This window comes from Myotis brandtii, unplaced genomic scaffold, assembly GCF_000412655.1.
Source record: "Myotis brandtii unplaced genomic scaffold, ASM41265v1 scaffold406, whole genome shotgun sequence".
Classification (NCBI taxonomy): Eukaryota; Metazoa; Chordata; class Mammalia; order Chiroptera; family Vespertilionidae; genus Myotis; species Myotis brandtii.
In genome coordinates this window covers 2,058,000-2,078,099 of record NW_005365599.1, presented here as the reverse complement: position 1 = coordinate 2,078,099, position 20,100 = coordinate 2,058,000, and the positions used below count along the sequence as shown (strand labels likewise).

The window sequence follows — 20,100 nt, the reverse complement described above, 5'->3', positions numbered from 1 at the left end:
AGCCAGCCCCTCAGCTCCGAGGGCCCTTCTGTAGGACACAGGTAGGAAGCAAACTCTGCCATAAAGTGGAAACTTGAAACTGTCACTTTCTGATATTTTTTGTAGATTATATTTTTCCAAATTTGCTTCTGTCATCTACATCCCTGCCTTTCCCCAGCAATATAAAATGATTACCACTTTTCTATCACTTGTTGCAGTCTCCCTGTCCTTAATTCCTGCTATATTAGGTGATCTAAGAAGTGTCTCTACACTGCAACATACGACAATTAATATGTTGCATAATTCAGGGCTCTCCAAGCTAACTTGGTATAAATTACCTGGAAAACTGCATTTATATTGACCAGACTTGGAGTCCCTCTCCTCCAACACAATACAGGACAACACAGCAAACACTTCATTTTATACTATCTTTTTTAACTTTGCTCTTGGGCCTGCTCTTGGGACACCATACATGCACTTAGCTCTGGCAGGTACACTAAGCTTTAGGAAAATGAATCAATGCCAGGTTTGATGATAAACCTTTAAATGTACAACTTTTCACACATCCTTAACAGACCCAATAAGGTTGAACTGAAAACCTGGGGTGTCAAACATGTATATTCCTTTAAATATTCTCTGGAATGTCCTTCCATCCAAATCATCTGTAACTTTCTTCTACAAGTATGTATGGTGGAGAAATGGTGCATGGCTGTTTCTCAGATGTGGTTTATTATTTGCAAATGTCCCGCCTGTCTCTCCCTAGAGACTGTAAAGCAGATCTTCTTCCAGCCAATTTTATTTTGAATATTTGGGTATGATATTTTGATTGGCCAACCAAACTGCTTCAGTAATTAAGTACCTTTTATTTTTTATAAGAGTGTATGTGAGGTGGAGAGGAGAACCGAGTGTTGCCACCCTGCAGGGTAGTAAGAACATGTAGTGGTTTGGTACTCTACAGTTTTATTGGCCCAAAATAAAGAGGGAACGGAGTTTGATAATATTTAATTTGGGTGATTAAGTAGCATTTGCAACTGCAAACAGGTTGAAATATATTAACACGGTTTTGTCATCTTAAATGACATCATGCCTAGCCAATATGGCTCTGTTGGTTGAGCATTGTCCTGTGCACTGAAAGGTTGCCAGTTCGATTCCTGGTCAGGAAACATACCTGGGTTGTGGGTTTGACCCCCAGTTGGAAGGCAACCGATCAATGTATCTCTCTCACATTGATGTTTCTCTCTCACTTCTCTCTCTTTCCTTCCTCTCTCTAAGCATGTTCTCAGGCAAGGATTTAAAAAAATGACATCATTATCTTATATTTCTGAGTCAAAAATTAAACTTACATATCCATTTTGACATGAGGTGCTAAACCTTTCAACTCTACTGTTAGAGTAAATATTTATAATGCAGTTTGGGCTTCATGCTTAGCTTTGACTTCTATTTCATAACATCTGCTCTGCCTTGCTTTCTGGATTGCTGTCTCTGCACATTGTGGAAATACCTTTTCTCTCTAACTTAGGTCTGTTTCCCATTTTGTATACATTATCTTAAAACCAAAGTCTTCCCCACTAACCAGCTTCAATTATTTTCTCCACACCTTCATCCTCACTCAAGGTAGGTTACGTGGTTGTCCACGTGAGAGTGTCCAAACCTGTAGAGAATTTTTATAAAAATTTACTTGATCCAAACAGAGGATTCATCTGGAAGCAAAACCTCAACAGACTGGTGGGAAAATGCTCCCTAGAATGGAAGTTTGCAGCTTCTCATATGCATTTGTAATAAGCAGGGAATGTAAGGAGCATTACATGAAGGTGGGAGAAAGCAAGGCAGGGGTTGGAATAGAGAGTAGTTAAGATTATATGCCCTCTGCCCAGCCAGGATGGTTCAGTGGTTGAGCATCGACCTATAAATCAGGAGGCCACGATTCGATTCCCAGTCAGGGGACGTGCCAGGGTTGTGGGCTCGATCCCCAGTAGAGGGTGTGCAGGAGACAGCCGATCAATGATTTTCTCTCAGTATTGATGTTTCCATCTCTCCCTCTCCCTTTCTCTCTGAAATCAATAAAATAAAATAAAGATTATATATTCTTTTGAGGGTGATTTTGCTTCTGAGGCTTGGAAAAAAGGCATTTCAAAGGTGTGTTAACCTAGATGTACAGAAATGTTGGACAGGGCTTGCTGAAGGTAAAGATAAACCTTTTACTAAAGAGGTTATATTCCTGGAGCTTGACTACCCACCATGACCTGCCCAGATAGGAATTTATGACCAGTTCACCTGTAAGGTTACTTTCCATAAAACCCCCTTTTTGTCCACACTGTTCTACATTCTCCTATATACTTTTCCCCTTTTCAGACATTCACTCTTCTGATCTCACTGGCAATGAAAAGAAAAGGGGAAGGAGAGAGGTATCAACAACCATTATTGTCACTCCTAGGGTCAGAAATTCCACCTGTGTGGCAGATTCTCCACCTTTTGAGTTGAGTTGACTTGTGAGATTAAGAGATAGCAAGTTGAGACAAGTATACATGCACTTAGCTCTGGCAGGTACACTAAGCTTTAGGAAAATGAATCAATGCCAGGTTTGATGATAAACCTTTAAATGTACAACTTTTCACACATCCTTAACAGACCCAATAAGGTTGAACTGAAAACCTGGGGTGTCAAACATGTATATTCCTTTAAATATTCTCTGGAATGTCCTTCCATCCAAATCATCTGTAACTTTCTTCTACAAGTATGTATGGTGGAGAAATGGTGCATGACTGTTTCTCAGATGTGGTTTATTATTTGCAAATGTCCCGCCTGTCTCTCCCTAGAGACTGTAAAGCAGATCTTCTTCCAGCCAATTTTATTTTGAATATTTGGGTATGATATTTTGATTGGCCAACCAAACTGCTTCAGTAATTAAGTACCTTTTATTTTGTATAAGAGTGTATGTGAGGTGGAGAGGAGAACCGAGTGTTGCCACCCTGCAGGGTAGTAAGAACATGTAGTGGTTTGGTACTCTACAGTTTTATTGGCCCAAAATAAAGAGGGAACAGAGTTTGATAATATTTAATTTGGGTGATTAAGTAGCATTTGCAACTGCAAACAGGTTGAAATATATTAACACGGTTTTGTCATCTTAAATGACATCATGCCTAGCCAATATGGCTCTGTTGGTTGAGCATTGTCCTGTGCACTGAAAGGTTGCCAGTTCGATTCCTGGTCAGGAAACATACCTGGGTTGTGGGTTTGACCCCCAGTTGGAAGGCAACCGATCAATGTATCTCTCTCACATTGATGTTTCTCTCTCACTTCTCTCTCTTTCCTTCCTCTCTCTAAGCATGTTCTCAGGCAAGGATTTAAAAAAATGACATCATTATCTTATATTTCTGAGTCAAAAATTAAACTTACATATCCATTTTGACATGAGGTGCTAAACCTTTCAACTCTACTGTTAGAGTAAATATTTATAATGCAGTTTGGGCTTCATGCTTAGCTTTGACTTCTATTTCATAACATCTGCTCTGCCTTGCTTTCTGGATTGCTGTCTCTGCACATTGTGGAAATACCTTTTCTCTCTAACTTAGGTCTGTTTCCCATTTTGTATACATTATCTTAAAACCAAAGTCTTCCCCACTAACCGGCTTCAATTATTTTCTTGTGTATTCTAACACCTTATTATGGATTTCCTTTTCTATCCTTGTCTAAAATATCCTAAATGGTTAGAGGATGCTGTCTAATTTAAATCACCCCTAGGCCAGGCATATGCCTTAGATCCCAGACAGCTTGTCTTATACAGTGGTGGAGATGGGAAAGGATTAACTAGGAGAGGGAAATACATGGCTATTAAATACTGTTTTTCCCAAGAGTGTTATATCCTAGATTTTTAAGGGCCACGATATAAAAAATAACTGTTGCTGTTTTCCTACACAATTTTTGTTCTGTCAGAGACATGATGTTGCTGGATGTACCAGTAGTCTGGCCCCAAATGGGCTTGGGATTTAGTGTATATCCTTAAAATCACAGCATTTTAGGTGTGGATGTGGCTTTATGCTACCATTGGATAATAGCCCTCAGATTCCCCTTCTTCCTACAGGACTTAACATCATTGTCATTTCTTTTTATCGAAACTTCCCCAGACTACCCCTCTCTCTTGGGTTAGCTTCCCTCCATGCCCCTTTGCCAATCTGTCAATCACTCTTCTATTGATGTATGTATCACACTGTTCCAGCATTTGTTTATATGTGTGTCTTCCCCCTTGGACTGTACGCTGTGTAAAGGTGGGAAAGGATGTCTTTGACCGCATACTTTCCATGCCTAGCTCAAAGCCTGGTTTATGGTAGGCACTTAATGAAGATTAACACCTTCCTAGTAACAACTCCCAAATCTCTGTGGCTTAAGACAGTCTAGGGTTGGCAAGGGCCCTGTTCTATGGTGTCCTTGTTGTAGAGGGTAGGCTAGTGAATCCTCCACAAACTTGAATGCATGCTAGTCATCTTAGCAGTAAGATGAAAATGATGAATCTTGCTCTGGCCCTTGACAGTTCAACTTGTAATTGACATGTCACTTTCTCTCATATTTGATTGCTCTAAGCAAGGGACATAGCCATACCTAATGTCACAGGAACGAGGAAGAGCAACATCGCTATGTTTCTGGAAGGAGGAGAACAGGAATATTAGTGGGCTACACTAATGCCTGCTAATCCAAAGTCTGATATGTGTTTGGCACTTAATACCTACTTAATGAAATACTTACAAATACCTATTGAGATTTAAATTTTTTTCTATACAGTAAGCAGAACCACTTGAAATCATGAATATCCTAGTAACTACATTTTTTATAAAATGAAGATACTAATATTATTGTCTAAGCTATGTTCCACAAACATCTGGAGACTTTTTAAAATAACACTTTGTTCACTTTATTCATATTAGGGAAGGTATTATATTTGATTTTGTAGTTTTTCAGATGCATAAAATATGAAATGGGTACATTTTCATAATTAACATTTTGCCTGAGTCATTTAGAAGAGTTCAGAAAAAGAAGAGTCTTGTAGAAGTCTTCAAATATTTGTGTATTAAGTTAGTCTAATAAAAAGTACTTTAAAATAAACATTTTTTGGAAGAGCTAATATCTGGCTCAAAAATTGGTCATGAGCTTAAGAAAAATGGGTCTAATTAACTTGAAAACAAAGTTTAACTATAGATTGTATTCTAGTATTTTATACTAAGTGAGTTTTTTTCTAATTTGTAAGGTAACCTGAATGCATTGTTTAAAATGTGAAAAATAAAAACTTCTATGAGAAAGATGAATTAAAAATCACCACCCAGATAAACCACTGCTAACTTTTTGTTGTGATTCTGTCTGTGGTTATTCTTGTTGCAGGAGAAGAAGCATATAGACAAGGCAATCCTATATAATAAAAGGGTAATAGCAAATTGTCCCTCCACCAGTAGTTTGACCGGAGTTCAACCAGGGGGCGGGGCCAGCCTACCGTCTATATAATAAAAGGGTAATATGCAAATTGTCCCTCCACCAGTAGTTTGACCAGAGTTCGACCAGGGGGCGGGGCCAGCCTACCAACTGCCCAGGGCCCCTCCCCCTGGCCAGCCCCACCCCTGATGGGCCTCCCCACCCCAATCAGGGGCAGGGCCGGTCGGCCAACCTCCTGCATGTCCTCCCCCGAGCTGGCCCTGCCCAATCTGCCCTGATTGGGGTGGTCTGATCAGACCCCACCTGTGCATGATTTCGTGCACCGGGCCTCTAGTAGAAGATACTGGCTTGCAATAGGGAGGTAGCAGTGGGAATGGTAAGAAATGATCAGATTAGAATATGTTTGAAGAACAATGTTGGTAGGATTTGTTGATAGATAAAATGAGGAGGGAGATGATAGATAAGTGATAGAGGACACAGGAAATGGTGAAGGGGAAAGTCTCGCCCCCATACCCCAATAATATCCTCAGTATCCCAACTATTTTCTGGTGTCCTCAATTATAAAATATCTAACTTGAGGGAATTGGCCAAGGTTTGCTGGAATTTCAATGTGGCAAACCAACCAGAGATGAAACCAGTTGGGAACAGAAGGGACCAAGCCTAGAGGTCATCTTGGTTTCAGTCCTCCAAGGAGGCATAGTGAGATATGTCTCAGACCAGGCTGCTGTTGCTTTCAAGGTCAGAATGATGGGAGACAGTTGCTGAGAGGGACATAGGGACATTTTTCTTGGGGGCAGAGATGGCACTGTTCCTGAGAAACAAAAGACCGGGCAAGAGCCAGAGGGCAGGGCCAGATTCCAGCTGGGTGGCAATTCTAAAGGAGAATTCCAATTTTATTTACTTTTGTGAGGATACTTCAAAAGCTAGTCATCTGTTTATACATCAGGGCAGGGCTTTTGGTTGGAAGATAAGGAATCCAAGGCAGAGCTTGTTGGGGGAAGCTACAGCTTTATGGGCAGATGGATGCTAAGCCCATCACTAGGATTTAAGCAGCCAGACTGTTTGTTGGCCCCGCTCTGTGGATAAAAGCAATTCCTTATTAGGCTGCCTGAACTTGCCTAGGAAGTCTGTGATGCTGAGCAGGCAAGACGAAGTTCCTTCAGTCTGTGGCTGGGAGGGAGTGGGGAAGGCTGTGACGAAATTAAAAACATGTTCATTGAGTGTCTCACCCATGGAACAGTGGGAGTCAGGAGAGGGTGGAGATAAGATAGAAGTACGAGACTTATCCCTCTTCCTTAATCTTGTGGCCTAGTGACAGAAACAAGCACATTATGAAACTGATTACTAACCATAAGCAACACTGTTTAAATAGAGACCAGAGATATAATAACTAGGGTTGAGATGCCTGAGGAGTTAGTTGGAGGACCATCTTAGCAGTGCATGAGTTCAGTGAGAATGTCTGTGTGTCCACTTTGATGATGATCTGAAGATAATTTTTTTTTATCAATTAGATGTATAAACCTTCTCACATGCAGTGATAATTTTTATTTTTTAAAATTTTTATTTATGTACTTATTTATTTATTTATTTTAAAAACAGAATTTATCAAGGATTTAACCTTTATTGATTTTAATTTTTTTTGTTAATCCTCACCTGAGGATATTTTTCCATTGTTTTTTAGAGAAAGTAGAAGGGAGGGGGAGAGACAGAGAAAGAGAAACATCAATGTGAGAGAGATACACAGATTGGTTGCCTACTGCATGCACCCCAACCAGGGACAGGGATAGAACCTGCAACCGAGGTATCTCTGCCCTTGACCAGAATCGAACTCAGGACCCTCCAGTCTGCAGACAGACGTTCTATCCACTGAGCCAAACAAGCTAGGGCTGCAGTGATAATTTTTAATTAAGATATAGTTTTATAGACTGAAACTTTAGTTTCTTAAGTTAATATTGTTCAAGCTAACATCCAAATATGTCCATATGGTTGCATACATTTCAAAAAAATTGTAAGCATGGAAGATAGAATCCTAATCTGAGTCTTGAGGAATGGGTGGGTTCAAACAGGTGCAAAAGAGGGAGAAAGGTGTTTCTGAGAGAGGAGGGAGTTTGAGATGAAGGATGAGCATGGTGCATTTGGGGTACCCGGAGCTTGAAAGAAAAGTCAGTTTCAGGTTTTTAAGAATTCTGTCCACCCTTTTCCTGGATACTATGGTAATTTGGGAAACACTCTGTTTCTTCTATTACTTGCCTTTTCCTGGTGGCTACAGGAGCTGTATTAAGTCTCTTTGTTGAGGTTTGTTGAAACCCCTCTTAATGAACCATCTTCTTACCTTGATGGGTTTTTTTGTCAGCGTCTAATATAAAATGTTCTTTCTCAGCCAAAATGTGAATTTTGTTTTCTCAGGACCTTATTTCTGAGCAGTTAATGATTCTAGCAGAGACATGTAAAGGAGGGCCCATTGCATCCTCCCTTTGGGTGTTTGCTAGGTGCTCAGGAAGCAGGTGGTCTGCGTGGGACCGGAACCCTGAAGGGAGATGGGCTTTTTTTTATGTACCAGCCTAATCCTTCACCTGCATTTAGGGATTTGTTCCTCTCAAATATCACTGTTATCCTTTTGAGTTTCTTTTTTTTTTCTTTTGAACAATCAACATCCCAGATCAGTGGTCCTTATTCTCCTTCATTTTGCAGTACACGTTTGTTAGGTTTATTACTAAAACAGAGATTGTGTTTGTTAATTACATGAGGTCAGGCCGCAAGGCTATTTGTTCAGATGTGGGCTGATAAGAACTTGGTCTTTTTAAACCTTCTTTAAGTAAAACTTTCTCTTCTTTTTTCCTTTACAGATTCCAGCAACATTATGGCAGAGCATAGCCATGTGCAACAACAGCTGGATTTACAGAATGGTAGTTTAGAGGCACGCTTTGCGGCGAATTCCCTTGAGAACGATCCCCAAAACATGATGGAGAGCCTGAGCCCGAAGAAGTATTCTTCCAGCCTGAGATTTAAAGCCAACGGAGACTATTCTGGTTCCTACCTGACCCTCTCACAACCTGTGCCTGCGAAGAGAAGCCCTTCCCCTTTGGGAACCAGTGTCAGAAGTAGCCCCTCCTTGGCCAAAATCCAGGGAACCAAGACATTCTCTTGTGATGGAACTGACAAGAATATTTCCATGAAACCTCCTCCCACTCCTTTACGCAGCACTTCACCCTCCGTCGGTGGATATCCCCGTGGAAGAACGGACTTTGATCATTATACTGGCCGGGACAGTGAAAGGTCCTTGAGGCTTTCGGAGAAGCCTCCCTATTCCAAACATAGCTCCAGAAACAAATCCCATGACAATGTCTACTTTCTCGGAGGGCTGGAAAGCCGCAAGGCGTCTGGCTCCCTCCTGGCCATGTGGAATGGGAGCTCCCTGAGCGACACCAGCCCCTCTCCCATCAGCAGATCAGGGGCGGCGAGCATGCCCTCAAGCCCAAAGCAAGCCAGAAAAATGAGCATCCAGGACAGCCTGACACTGCAGCCCAAATTGACCAGACACAAGGAGCCGGCATCTGAGAACATCGGTGTAAGAACTAGGAAGTATTCGGGCAGCAGCCTGAGTCACATGGGAGCCTACAGCCGATCGCTGCCCAGGTTGCACAGGGCCACAGAGAACCAGCTGACGCCTCTCACGTTGCCTCCGAGAAACTCTCTGGGCAATTCCAAACGAGCCAAGCCGGGGGACAAGGACCTACCTCATAGCATCACAGACAACGACAATTACCTGAATTTTTCTTCTTTGAGCTCAGGCGCTTTACCCTATAAAACCTCTGTGTCCGAGGGCAGTCCTTATGTAAGCTCCACCCTCAGTGTCCCTGGCAGCCCTCGCCTGGCGCGGAAGATGCTCCTGGCCTCCACCTCCTCCTGTACCTCTGATGACCTCGATAAGGCTTCCTACTCGGGGACCAGCTCCAATCACTCGTTTCCTCCTGGAGAGCCAGACAGAGTGTTCGCGGCCAGGAGGAACTTCTCTTGTGGGTCTGTGGAGTTGGATGATGCAGATTTGGAGAGCCTCAGACAGGCCTCAGGAACGCCCCAGCCTGTCCTTCGGGAACGGAAAAGCAGCATCAGTTCCATTTCAGGACGAGACGACCTGATGGATTACCACCGGCGGCAAAGGGAGGAGAGACTCAGGGAGCAGGAGATGGAGCGATTGGTAATCACCTGACTTGATCTCTCTGTTTCATTGAACAGCTTCTTGGAGAAAAACTCCAAGGTTTTATGTGGGCACGGAGAATTTCCATGTGCACCAGCCACTGCTGTGCCTTCCTAGAATTTCTCCCACTATCTCTACTTCTCCTCTTCCCAGGTCACTGTTATTAGTTACCTGTAGGTATTTAGAAGGCCCATATGTTCCTAATATTATGTTAAGTTGCTCTGCAGAGTTCTCGCAGGTATAAATTCCTGAGACACCTAACAAAGGTAGTTGTGAATTTTACTGAGTTTCTTATGTCTTACAAAATTTTTCTTTAAGACTGTCAGGAAACATCAATTTATATTATGTATATCATCAAATTTGTGTATGCATGGTATCATAGAAATAATCAGTGAAACTAGAACGCATCAGGGTTTAGGCAGGATTCTGTATAGTAAGTTGTCTGGAAAATTGAAAGGTTGCCAAAATGGTGCTCAACCTTTTTTCTGCACTGTTCACCCACACACATAACTCACACTCCCTTCAGCCATGTCTCTTAGTATATATATAGTGACTCCCGACTACATATAATCAAATGTTTTTGGCTTGTCCTTTTCTATTTAAAATGGATTTATGCTTATTTGGGAAAATATTAAAAATAATGAGAAAGGAATGAACATTCCTTGAGAAGTCTATAATGAATGAGGACAAATTACTGCATTTTTAAATTCTTTTTTCTTTTAAGCATACTTTTTTTTTTTGCTTGGTTTGTTTTTGTTTATGGGATGAATCGCTGTCACAGATTAGGTTAATTCATTAATGATGAATTCTGTACTTCTTTAATGAGGGAAGCAGCAGGATGGTAAAGCTGGTTTACAAAAGTATAGGAGTATCAAAAGTGTGTTAGTTACTGAAAGGAAGTATGCTGGAATAAGATTTCTGAGTTATATACCAAACATGTTAATGCCCTATAGGACAATACAAATGTAACCTTTGTGTTGATTATAACGGGCAGAAATCATTGGCATCTATACAGGACAAAATTTGTTTAACATTTTAGCAAAAGATTAATTTGCATTACTCATAGATTTGATAATTTAATGTCTACTGTTGCAGTGTTTTGAAACATCCTAATATGTAATAGTAAGAATACAAATGTGTGTATCCTCAGGGAGTTAGATATTCCTCGGGTGTGTCTGTTGGATGATACACCAATATCACAGTTTCCTTTGTCATCTAATCTCTAGAGGTTTTTCATGGTCAGAAAAAGGCATTGTATTTGGGCTTGATTCATTGGCATAAGTTAGAAGTTCTAATTAACATATGAAAGCCGTATTGTATATGGATAGCAAACCTACTACTCTACCGTGTTGAACAACTGTTATTAATGGAGTAGGAGAGTTAACATCTATCTAATTTATTAAGAAATCTAGGAGAGCACTTCAGTGCTTTCCATCGCTCCAAAGATCTTCCTCAAATGCTCTTATTTACTCTTGTGCTCCAAGGATAGGAAAGCAAACTCAAAATTCATTTCCACTGGCTTTCATCTTTAGCACTTATAAGTGTTGGTGAGTTTCTCTTTCCTCTAGTGTCCCCACATCTGCTGAGGCTCCTGGCAATCCCAAGTGACCTTCCTTACTGCCTGTAAACCTGATGCCTTGTAAGCCACCAGTAGGTCCTAGTTCAACTTCTTGGAAGAGCTTTGTGGCTCCAAATATAAAGTTACAACTCTTTTCCTTTAATAATGGGCTTGTCATAGCTGATGAAATGATGCTTATTTTTAAATATGACAGTGTAGGTTTGGATTCTGTTGCATAGAATATTTGTCTGATTACATCCTAGTAAAACCGAGGACAGATTCTATTGAGCCTCTGCAAGTCATGTTACTGCCATTAAAAAGTAAAGAGTCTTAGAAAAAATATTGGTTCCTGATTTCTGAGGGACCAAGCAGAACAAGCTACCATTAAGAGAATGTTTTATTTAGTTTACAAAATCATAGTCAGCTAAATTGAAGGTTAGAGATAGGACAAGATGAATGCTAAAGGGTCTTCCCATCAGAAAATAGAACATTGAAAATAATACCAGTAATTTTCCAAAACACATATTTACATTTAGAAATTAGATTTCCTGTATCAGTTCCATCATTTCTATGTAATTTATTCTTATTCCTGTGCATCTTGGGTCATTGCTAACATGAAGTCATCTATTTCTGGACTAAAATAAGTCCTGAAAATCTGAAGCAGCTGCCTAGCCTGTCTTGTACTTGTCTACGTAATGTCAGCTGAGAAGCTTCTACCCATAAGTCTATTCTTTAAACTCTCAAGAGTGAAGAGTACCTGGCAAACTTCTTCCAATGAGGCTCTGAAACTGTCTTTTTTTGTTAAGGCACATTCTAGCCTATAACTTAAGCAGAGTCTTTAGGTAAACATGAGAGAAAAGCAGAGACTAATGATGAGGTTAAGAGTAAATGACCATGGTTAATCTATGGCTAATGTAATAAACAGTGTCAGCAAAAAGGAGAGCTAAAATCTATTGGGGCATAAGGCATTGGTCTTATTTAATCAGTGTTTCCCCTGAAGGTAGGAATGTATCACAGATAATGAGGACATTGATACATGGTATATCCAGAGCCTTTCTATAAGTATGCATCTCTGATCTTTATTTGTATTATAACTAGAGGCCCAATGCACGAAATTCGTGCAAGAGCAGGCCGTCCTTCCCCTGGCTGCTGGCACCAGCTTCCCTCCAGCACCCGGGACCTGGGCTTCCCTCCAGCCACTGGCAGGAACCCAGGACCTGGGCTTCTCTCGCAATCCCAGCTTCATCCGGAACGTTATTCGGAAGGATGTCCAGAAGGATGTCTGGTCTAATTAGCATATTACACTTTGATTATTATAGATATTTTACCTGTACCAAAATTAGCCTGGGAAAGGCAAACTTCTCATTTGATTTGACAAGTTTTCCTATGCGATTCTTGATAGTTTTGACCTATTTATAAACTAGAGGCCCAGTGCACAAAAACCTAATTTTTTTTAGCTTTTTTTTTTTTTTTTTTGGTAGGATTAAGGAAAAAATCTTATGATTGCCCAGGGGTCCTCTGGGAAAATTTAAAGATTGTTCAGGTATAAAAGATACCGTGGAATTTTTTTTTCCTCTAAATTTAGGGTCTGATCTCGGTAAGGCAAAATCAAATATTCACCAGAAATTTTATCACTTGAATAATATAGGATTGTCCATGTCTTTGAACAACAAGTGTTCGCAGTTTGGTTCCATAATAATTAAGTGACAATAGGTTATTTTATAATAAACAAGAAGTCTTAAATCATTTAGAAATGAGGAAGATTTTTGTCATTTTATTTTATTATTTTTTTAATATATTTTATTGATTTTTTTACAGAGAGGAAGGGAGAGGGATAGAGAGTTAGAAACATCGATGAGAGAGAAACATCGATCAGCTGCCTCCTGCACACTTCCTACTGGGGATGTGCCCGCAACAAAGGTACATGCCCTTGACTGGAATCGAACCTGGGACCTTTCAGTCTGCAGGCCGATGCTCTATCCACCAAGCCAAACCAGTTAGGGCGATTTTTGTCATTTTAAAAATGCAAGGATATATCCCAGTTAGCATAGGTACACAAAGTTCCTCTTGTGAGATACCGAAACTGCTTTCCGGGCAGATTACACAAAAAAATAAATTTTTCCTGCCTTTCGTAAGCATAGGCTGATTTCTCCAAGACCAATGTTCCGTTTCAGTAAAGATAACTGCATTGTAGTTTTACATTAATAGGGTACTTGTCATGCATTACATTTAACAAAAATAAGTACTTCATAAATAAACCTTCGTAAGCTCTGCCAGAATTTTAACATCTTATTATGTCTTTATAGACTTAACTCTTTGCAGGTGTTACAAACCAAGTCAAATAAAGCTCCGTTTCTGCAGACCTACAATTTTAAAATTTTCATCAACTTTTTTTCTTCGCGGTTTTCTTTAATTCTGGAACAACCAGACACTTTAAGACAAAGGTACTTAAAGATATTGGAAATTAGGTTTAAGCTGACACATCACAGAACATACTTATTATTGATTTTAAAAGGTTGGTTACCCATATAATTTTGTTTAGTTGAGCACAAATTTTATATTTTTCATAATCTTAAGCATCATATGAAAGTAACTTAGCTTATATTTGAATAAACTAATGTATGACATTAGTTCAGATAAACTAATCTCTTTACGATAAACCAAATCCAAACTATTTAAAAAATGAAATTATACTTGAATTATACTATATACTGATTTAAAAAGGAAAAGGCATAGAGCTGTTTTTAAAATAAGATTATCAAGTCAGTCTGACTTATATAAGCATTCACTTTCATCATGGAAACTTATTTCCTGAGGGGGGAAAAATACTTTATGAAGTCAGCAGTTTTGATGAGAAAGGTCTTTTTCTCAAAAAGAAACACATCAAAATTTTTAAAATTTTATTTTCTAGAATCTGGGAAATGTGAGATTTATTTAAATGCTATTACTCTCTATAAACTAATCAGAAGCAAAGGTCCTTATATTTTAATTTATTATTGTCCTCGGGAGGTAGGAAAATATTTCATCCACACAAGTGATTCCCCCCTCCCACACCCCCCACCTCAGGTACAGAGCACAGACAAATAAAGAACTTAGAGCATAAGTCCAATGGCCTCTGCTACAGATCAAAAGTAAACACTGGAGCAAGACTAATGGCTTTTCCACTGGGCACAAAATATTGTCCTGATTTGAACTCACAAATAGAAAGGCAGCAAACAAGTTAAAACCAACAATAAACAAATGTCCAGTCATCTTTCACCTGAGCAAGACTAGATTCCAGTTCTACCAGACAGATCACCAAGTGGTCAGACCACAGAACCAGATTCCCAGTCATCGCTGCCACCAATGGGGATAATAACTACAGGTTGTTTGCAAACCAAAACCCCAATCAAACTTGGCTGAGAATCAGAAACAAAAACAAAAGCACAGGGTAGGAAAACAAAACCTTCAGAGAATATCCAGGCAGTGAAGGTCAAGATCTACTGCCATTTGGGATTTGCTCCAGGAGCCAAGGCAAGCTGTGCCTGGGCTTCCAGCCCATGAGGTATATACTTCCTGAGCGATGCAGTCCACTTGGACTTTTCACTGGGACTTCCAGATTGTCAAAGCATAATTTTCAAAAAATAAACACAACTCTTACACAGATCAGAATGAATAGATGCCAAAGATTTATTGAACTCATTAATGAGGAAACCAAAGAGCCAGTTCATGAATCTAATTTCAGCATTTTTTGGCTTAGCTTTGATTATAGCAGTGTTTCATCTGTGTGTTTTTTCTTTACTTTTAATTCTTTATTTGAAAATTCAAGGTAATTACATTGAGTCTTAAAGAATGAACCCTAATTATGAACCTCTGAGGACCTATTAATGAGGCATAATAAATTTCTTGGACTCTATAGTAAGCAGCTTCCAACTGCTGTGCTATTTGAGATGTTTACCTTTTTATAATTTTTCTTCTTTCTTGCTCTCAGCTGCCAAACCTTGCTTTTATTATGCCAGCTTTTTCTCTTTTTTTATGATTTTAGAAATCAGATATCAAGCCTTATTTTAAAATATTCCAAATGAAGCGCGTTACTAGAATAAGTGAGGTCTTGATTGGGTCCAATGTGCATGAAGTGTGTGCATTTCAGTTCTCACACCTCATGGTGTCCTTTAGGGCTGGTCAGTGGTCATTTAAACTTCCTACTTCTGCATTATTTTCCAATTAGGAGTAATGCCTAAGGATCTCTAGTGGGCTGGGATGCTGATCCTTTGACAAACGGATGTTCCAGAGGCTAGAGAAATCATAAACAGGATATTCTTTTATTCATCTCATTCATCTCAGGATATTCTTTTATTCACCAGCAATTCAGAGATAGTGATGGCTATCTTGTACTTCTTATGGTCTGGGGCAGTTAGGTAATTTTAAAAAGAAAAAAAGGAAAATAATCTAAAGGAAAACCCTGCTGCTGCTAAGAGGATTCACTTGGTTCCATTACCAAAGCATCTGTGTGCTATTGTGGAGAACCGATGTACTCCCACAAATTACTTTGTAGAGCAATCCAATGTCTTCTGTCTGGTTGACGGCAGTCCTCTGCGGCGCCCTGATAAACAGCATTGTCGCTGTTTAGAACTATGTAAGACCAGACTTGGTATTCATTTCTCAAACATGTTGTAATCTGATGCCGGCTCTCATCAGGCATCATGGAATACGGTTTTCTAACTTTTTACATGCTCTGCCATATTGAAGATAAAGGTTGGCTTTCTTTCAAGTGCATGTTAATATCTCCATGGTAGTTATTATTTGAACAGGTGAAATGTCTGAGACAATTCTCCATTGTTTGGAAGGTGTTTTGCATAGCTCCTCTGAAAGCAGTCTATGACTAAAAAATTTTAAGTTGCCAGAGGTAGGGGCTATGTCTGTCTTACTCATTGCTGTACATCCAACCCCTAGACGAGGGTAATGGGAAGCATTGCATACATGCTTTTGAGAAGAGTAAATGAATGTTTCTGACTCATTCATGACACTTATTGTGACTTTCCTTATTCTGTGCTGCAGGCTGTACCCTTAGTTCCCAGACATTTCAACCTTAAGTTTGTACACTAAGTTCCAGGTAAGAGTGAAGCCCTATACAAAAGATGCAACTAAATTAGCACAAATGCATACATTTTATTTCCAGGAATGAAGAATTTCCCTTCCCGTTTTCAATTAAAAATGAAAATGTAAAAAGTTATTTTTCTTTATTTTGAAAATTTTATAGCAGTCTTTATAAGAATTGGTGCTCTCCAGGATCATACAAAAACCAAGGCTGTGTACTGTTGAGTAGACCATTGATCTCTAATGTTTCTAAAATTAAGTAAAAGTGTAATTGAGCATATTTAAAGAGTTATGGAATTTTATAACATAAATGTATATGTTGTTTAATCTTAAGGTGATAAGACACAGGTACTATTTTAAAGACCAGAGAGGAAACAGGTGAAAGTTACTCTACCTGTAGCTGGTGTTGCTTTTCTACCTGCTTCTTGCTGCATCCACTTCAGTGGCTCCTGGCCCCAAAAGAAATATTGGGGCATTCAGATCTTTCTGTATTGCAAATTTGACAGCATTTCTTGGTTGGGTGCAGGATGGACAATGTTAAGAGAATGACTATCGTTGCCTAGCCATAGTATTCATCTTTTTTTTTTCTTAAGTAGAATGTGTTTGGAATGTGAAGGCAAGCTTAGGTATTGAAAACTCTTTTGTCCTCTAGTCTGACTTGAAAGGCATCTCCTTCCTGATGTGGCCCTTCCTCTTGCTACATCCTGACTGTAGTTTTAATTTTAAAAAAAATGTTTGCACTAGTGGGAAGTGAGCCAGTTAAACTGCAAATGGGGCGAGAGGTTGGTTTTTCTAACCAAATAAACTTGGTGGCTCAAACTTTTTAAAGGGATATTAAGGTACTATGAATCTCTTCCTGTATTCTGAGTCAGAATGTCCATGATTACATCACATGATTTAATCTCCAAATTTAGCAGCTCCTGCCTTGTTTCTGTGGAGTCTTGCTTTACTTAGCTCTGATGTTTAAAACAGCCAGACAATTCTTTGTGATTCCCTGCCTTCTTTCACTTTTATGCCTTGTTTGGATGGTTTATAGAGTCTAGCTCAGAAATATAATGTGAGCCATAAATGTGAACCACATAATCTAAAATTTTCTTATGTTAAGAAAAATGGGAAAAAAGTGAAATTAGTGAGGATATATTGCACATCACATGATTAAATTGGTGATGCTATTTACTGCATAACTAAGTCATCCATTCTCTAAGGATGGGAAAAAAGTGAAATTAGTGAGGATATATTGCACAGCACAGGATTAATAACTAAGTCATCCATTCTCTAAGCCGACTTCTTTAATTTCTAATAAAATACGAGTAAATATATAACTGTGGGTAATATAAAAAAGACTGTTATCTCTGGTCAGATCACCTTGAGTCACTAGAGAATAAAGACTTTATTTTTTAAATAGAAAATTGTTGGCATATATGTAGATGTTCAGTAAGTATTGAAACAATCATGAGCAAATTAGGATTGTCAACTGTCCCCAGTTAACCTAGAATAAAAAATTACCACACTTTTTTTTTCACTTGGAGGGCTGGGAGGGGGATAGAAAGGGAAAAAGTAGTGTTTAGCAACAATTTAGTGACTCCACATTGGGGAAACAGAGGGCTGAAATCTTAGTGTAATTCTGTGGTACAGGAGTCTGTGACAGTTACTATTAAAAGTAAGTTCTTCTGTATTTGAAAGCAAACCCTACCTAGGTTCTTATTACAGTGGCAGTGCAAACTATTGCCTCTTGATGGTGCCACACATTTAGAAATCCCTGCTCAGAACTGAGGGACCTGTATTGTGAATAGTACTTAACATAGGTTAGCATTCTCAGGTTAAATGCTGAAATATAAAAGGTAATTTAGACAAAAAAGAGGCCCTATACGCCATGAATATGGAAAAAGTCTCATTCTTTTTAAAACTTGATAAGCTAATATACACAAGGACTTGTTGTTAAATGAGAAATAAAGCTCAAATTTTATAGAAAAATGTACAAACTAGATGAAATTCAAAATATAGTATATCAACAGGTACATAGGAATGGGGTGATGAGGGAGTGCTATTGATATTTTCTAGGAAAAGTGATCTCCATATTTGTTTTTCAAATTACTTAATATCTCTAAATTAAAAGCCATTTATTATCTACCTTTTTAAAATTTCTCATCAAATAAGTTTATGACTGCTAGCTAATTCTGACAATGAAAAATTTTCTTCCTCAATTCTAGAAAAGTTCATGGGAATATTTGCTATGAAGGATATTTTTAAAGTTTGAGCTTTATTTTTAGTCTAAAGCAAGTATTACAATGCAAATATATTCACCACTTTTTCAACAGAATAATTTTGATTCAGCCATCTCGAAGTGCAGGTTAAGACCTATTAGAAGGCATGTTTTTTCCCCCCCAAAAGTTAATCTTTTTAGGAAATTGTAGATTCAAGTGCAATTATAAGAAATAATTTGGAGATCTGTGTATTTTTACCCAGTTTCATCCAGTGGTAACATGTTGCAAACTATAGTACAATATCACAACCAGGATATTGAACTTGATACAGTCAAGACACAGAGCAGTTCTAACACCACAGGGGTTTGTCCTGTTGCCCTTTTATAGCCACTCCCACTTTCCTCCTACCCTCATCTCCTCCTTGATCCCTGGCTCATCTGTTCTTCATTTCAAGAATAGTACATAAATACAAGCTTATGCTATGTAACCTTTTGATTTCGGCTTTATTCACTCTGCATAATTCCCTGCAGATTGAGCGAGGGTGTTGCATGTTGTTGCCTCTCTTTAGCTCACAATCTGGGATGTATGTGGACTAGGAAATCCCAGGGGACTCATTTCTGTGTTTTTCCTCAGGTCCTAGTTCCTAGCTTATCTGCTGCCTTTCTCCATGTTTCATAGTCTTCTTATGTTTGTCTTATATACTATAAAATGTCCAGGGTTCCTCGTTGTACTTAGTACTTCTTCCCAGAAGCAGAAGTCAATGAAATGATTAGTGTTTCCAAGTTCAAACATGCAAGAATTTTGCTCTGTTGAAGTCTAAGTGACCACAAGGAGCAAACCTTTCTGTTGGGACATGTTTGGTTGAAGAATTTTGGTTTGGAAGAATTGATGTTTCTCACTCAAAATTGCTAAAACCATATCCCAGTTCTGGGTTTGTTTTTTAGACTTCGGGAAAGGACAATTTTGAAAAAATGCTAAGTAGAATTAGAAGGAATAAGAATAATTCACTAAACCCAAGTATTTTATAACAGTAAAACTTTTCATAAACCTCAAGTCTACCACTTGATTTTAAAAAATTTATTTTTCAGTTACATTGACATACAATATTATATTAGTTTCAAGTATTCAACCCAGTGATTAGATATTTATATAACTTACAAAGTGATTACCCTGATAAATCTACTACCCATCTGACATCATACATAGTTATTACAATATTATTGACTATATTTCCTGTGCTGTACTTTACATCCCCATGATTATTCTGTAACTACCATGCCAGTAGATTTTAAATGGCAAAATGATGTGAACAGCATCAGGAAAAGGACTAAAGTACAGAAGATCCTAGTTAGGTGATCATTGTGTTACAGATTAACTTGTCTGCCTAACAAAAGCAAATAATTGGTGGGAATCGCAAATTGAGAAAAACATTCTTGAGTTAAAAAGCAACAGGATTAATTAAATCAAGTGATAATATTTTAAGACATGTTTGATGGAATGAAAATAAAAGTAAATGTTACATCAGCATATGTATGTATATATAAAAAACCTATTAATTATATGACATATTACATATTAAAGTATTACATCTATTTTTTTTAAATCTTTATTGTTGAAAGTGTTACATATGTCCCTCATTTTCTCCCATTGACCCCTTCTAGTCCGCC

General features: G+C 38.6%; 1 protein-coding gene across 1 annotated transcript in view; it reads left to right on the top strand.

Moving 5' to 3' along the window:
- PHLDB2 (pleckstrin homology-like domain, family B, member 2) overlaps positions 1–20,100 on the top strand; it is a 221,775-nt gene that overhangs the window by 134,225 nt on the left and 67,450 nt on the right. Inside the window, exon 3 of the mRNA XM_005873332.2 lies at positions 8,244–9,595. Within this exon, the coding sequence (XP_005873394.1) occupies positions 8,244–9,595 (1,352 nt within the window). The remainder of the gene's footprint in view (positions 1–8,243; positions 9,596–20,100) is intronic.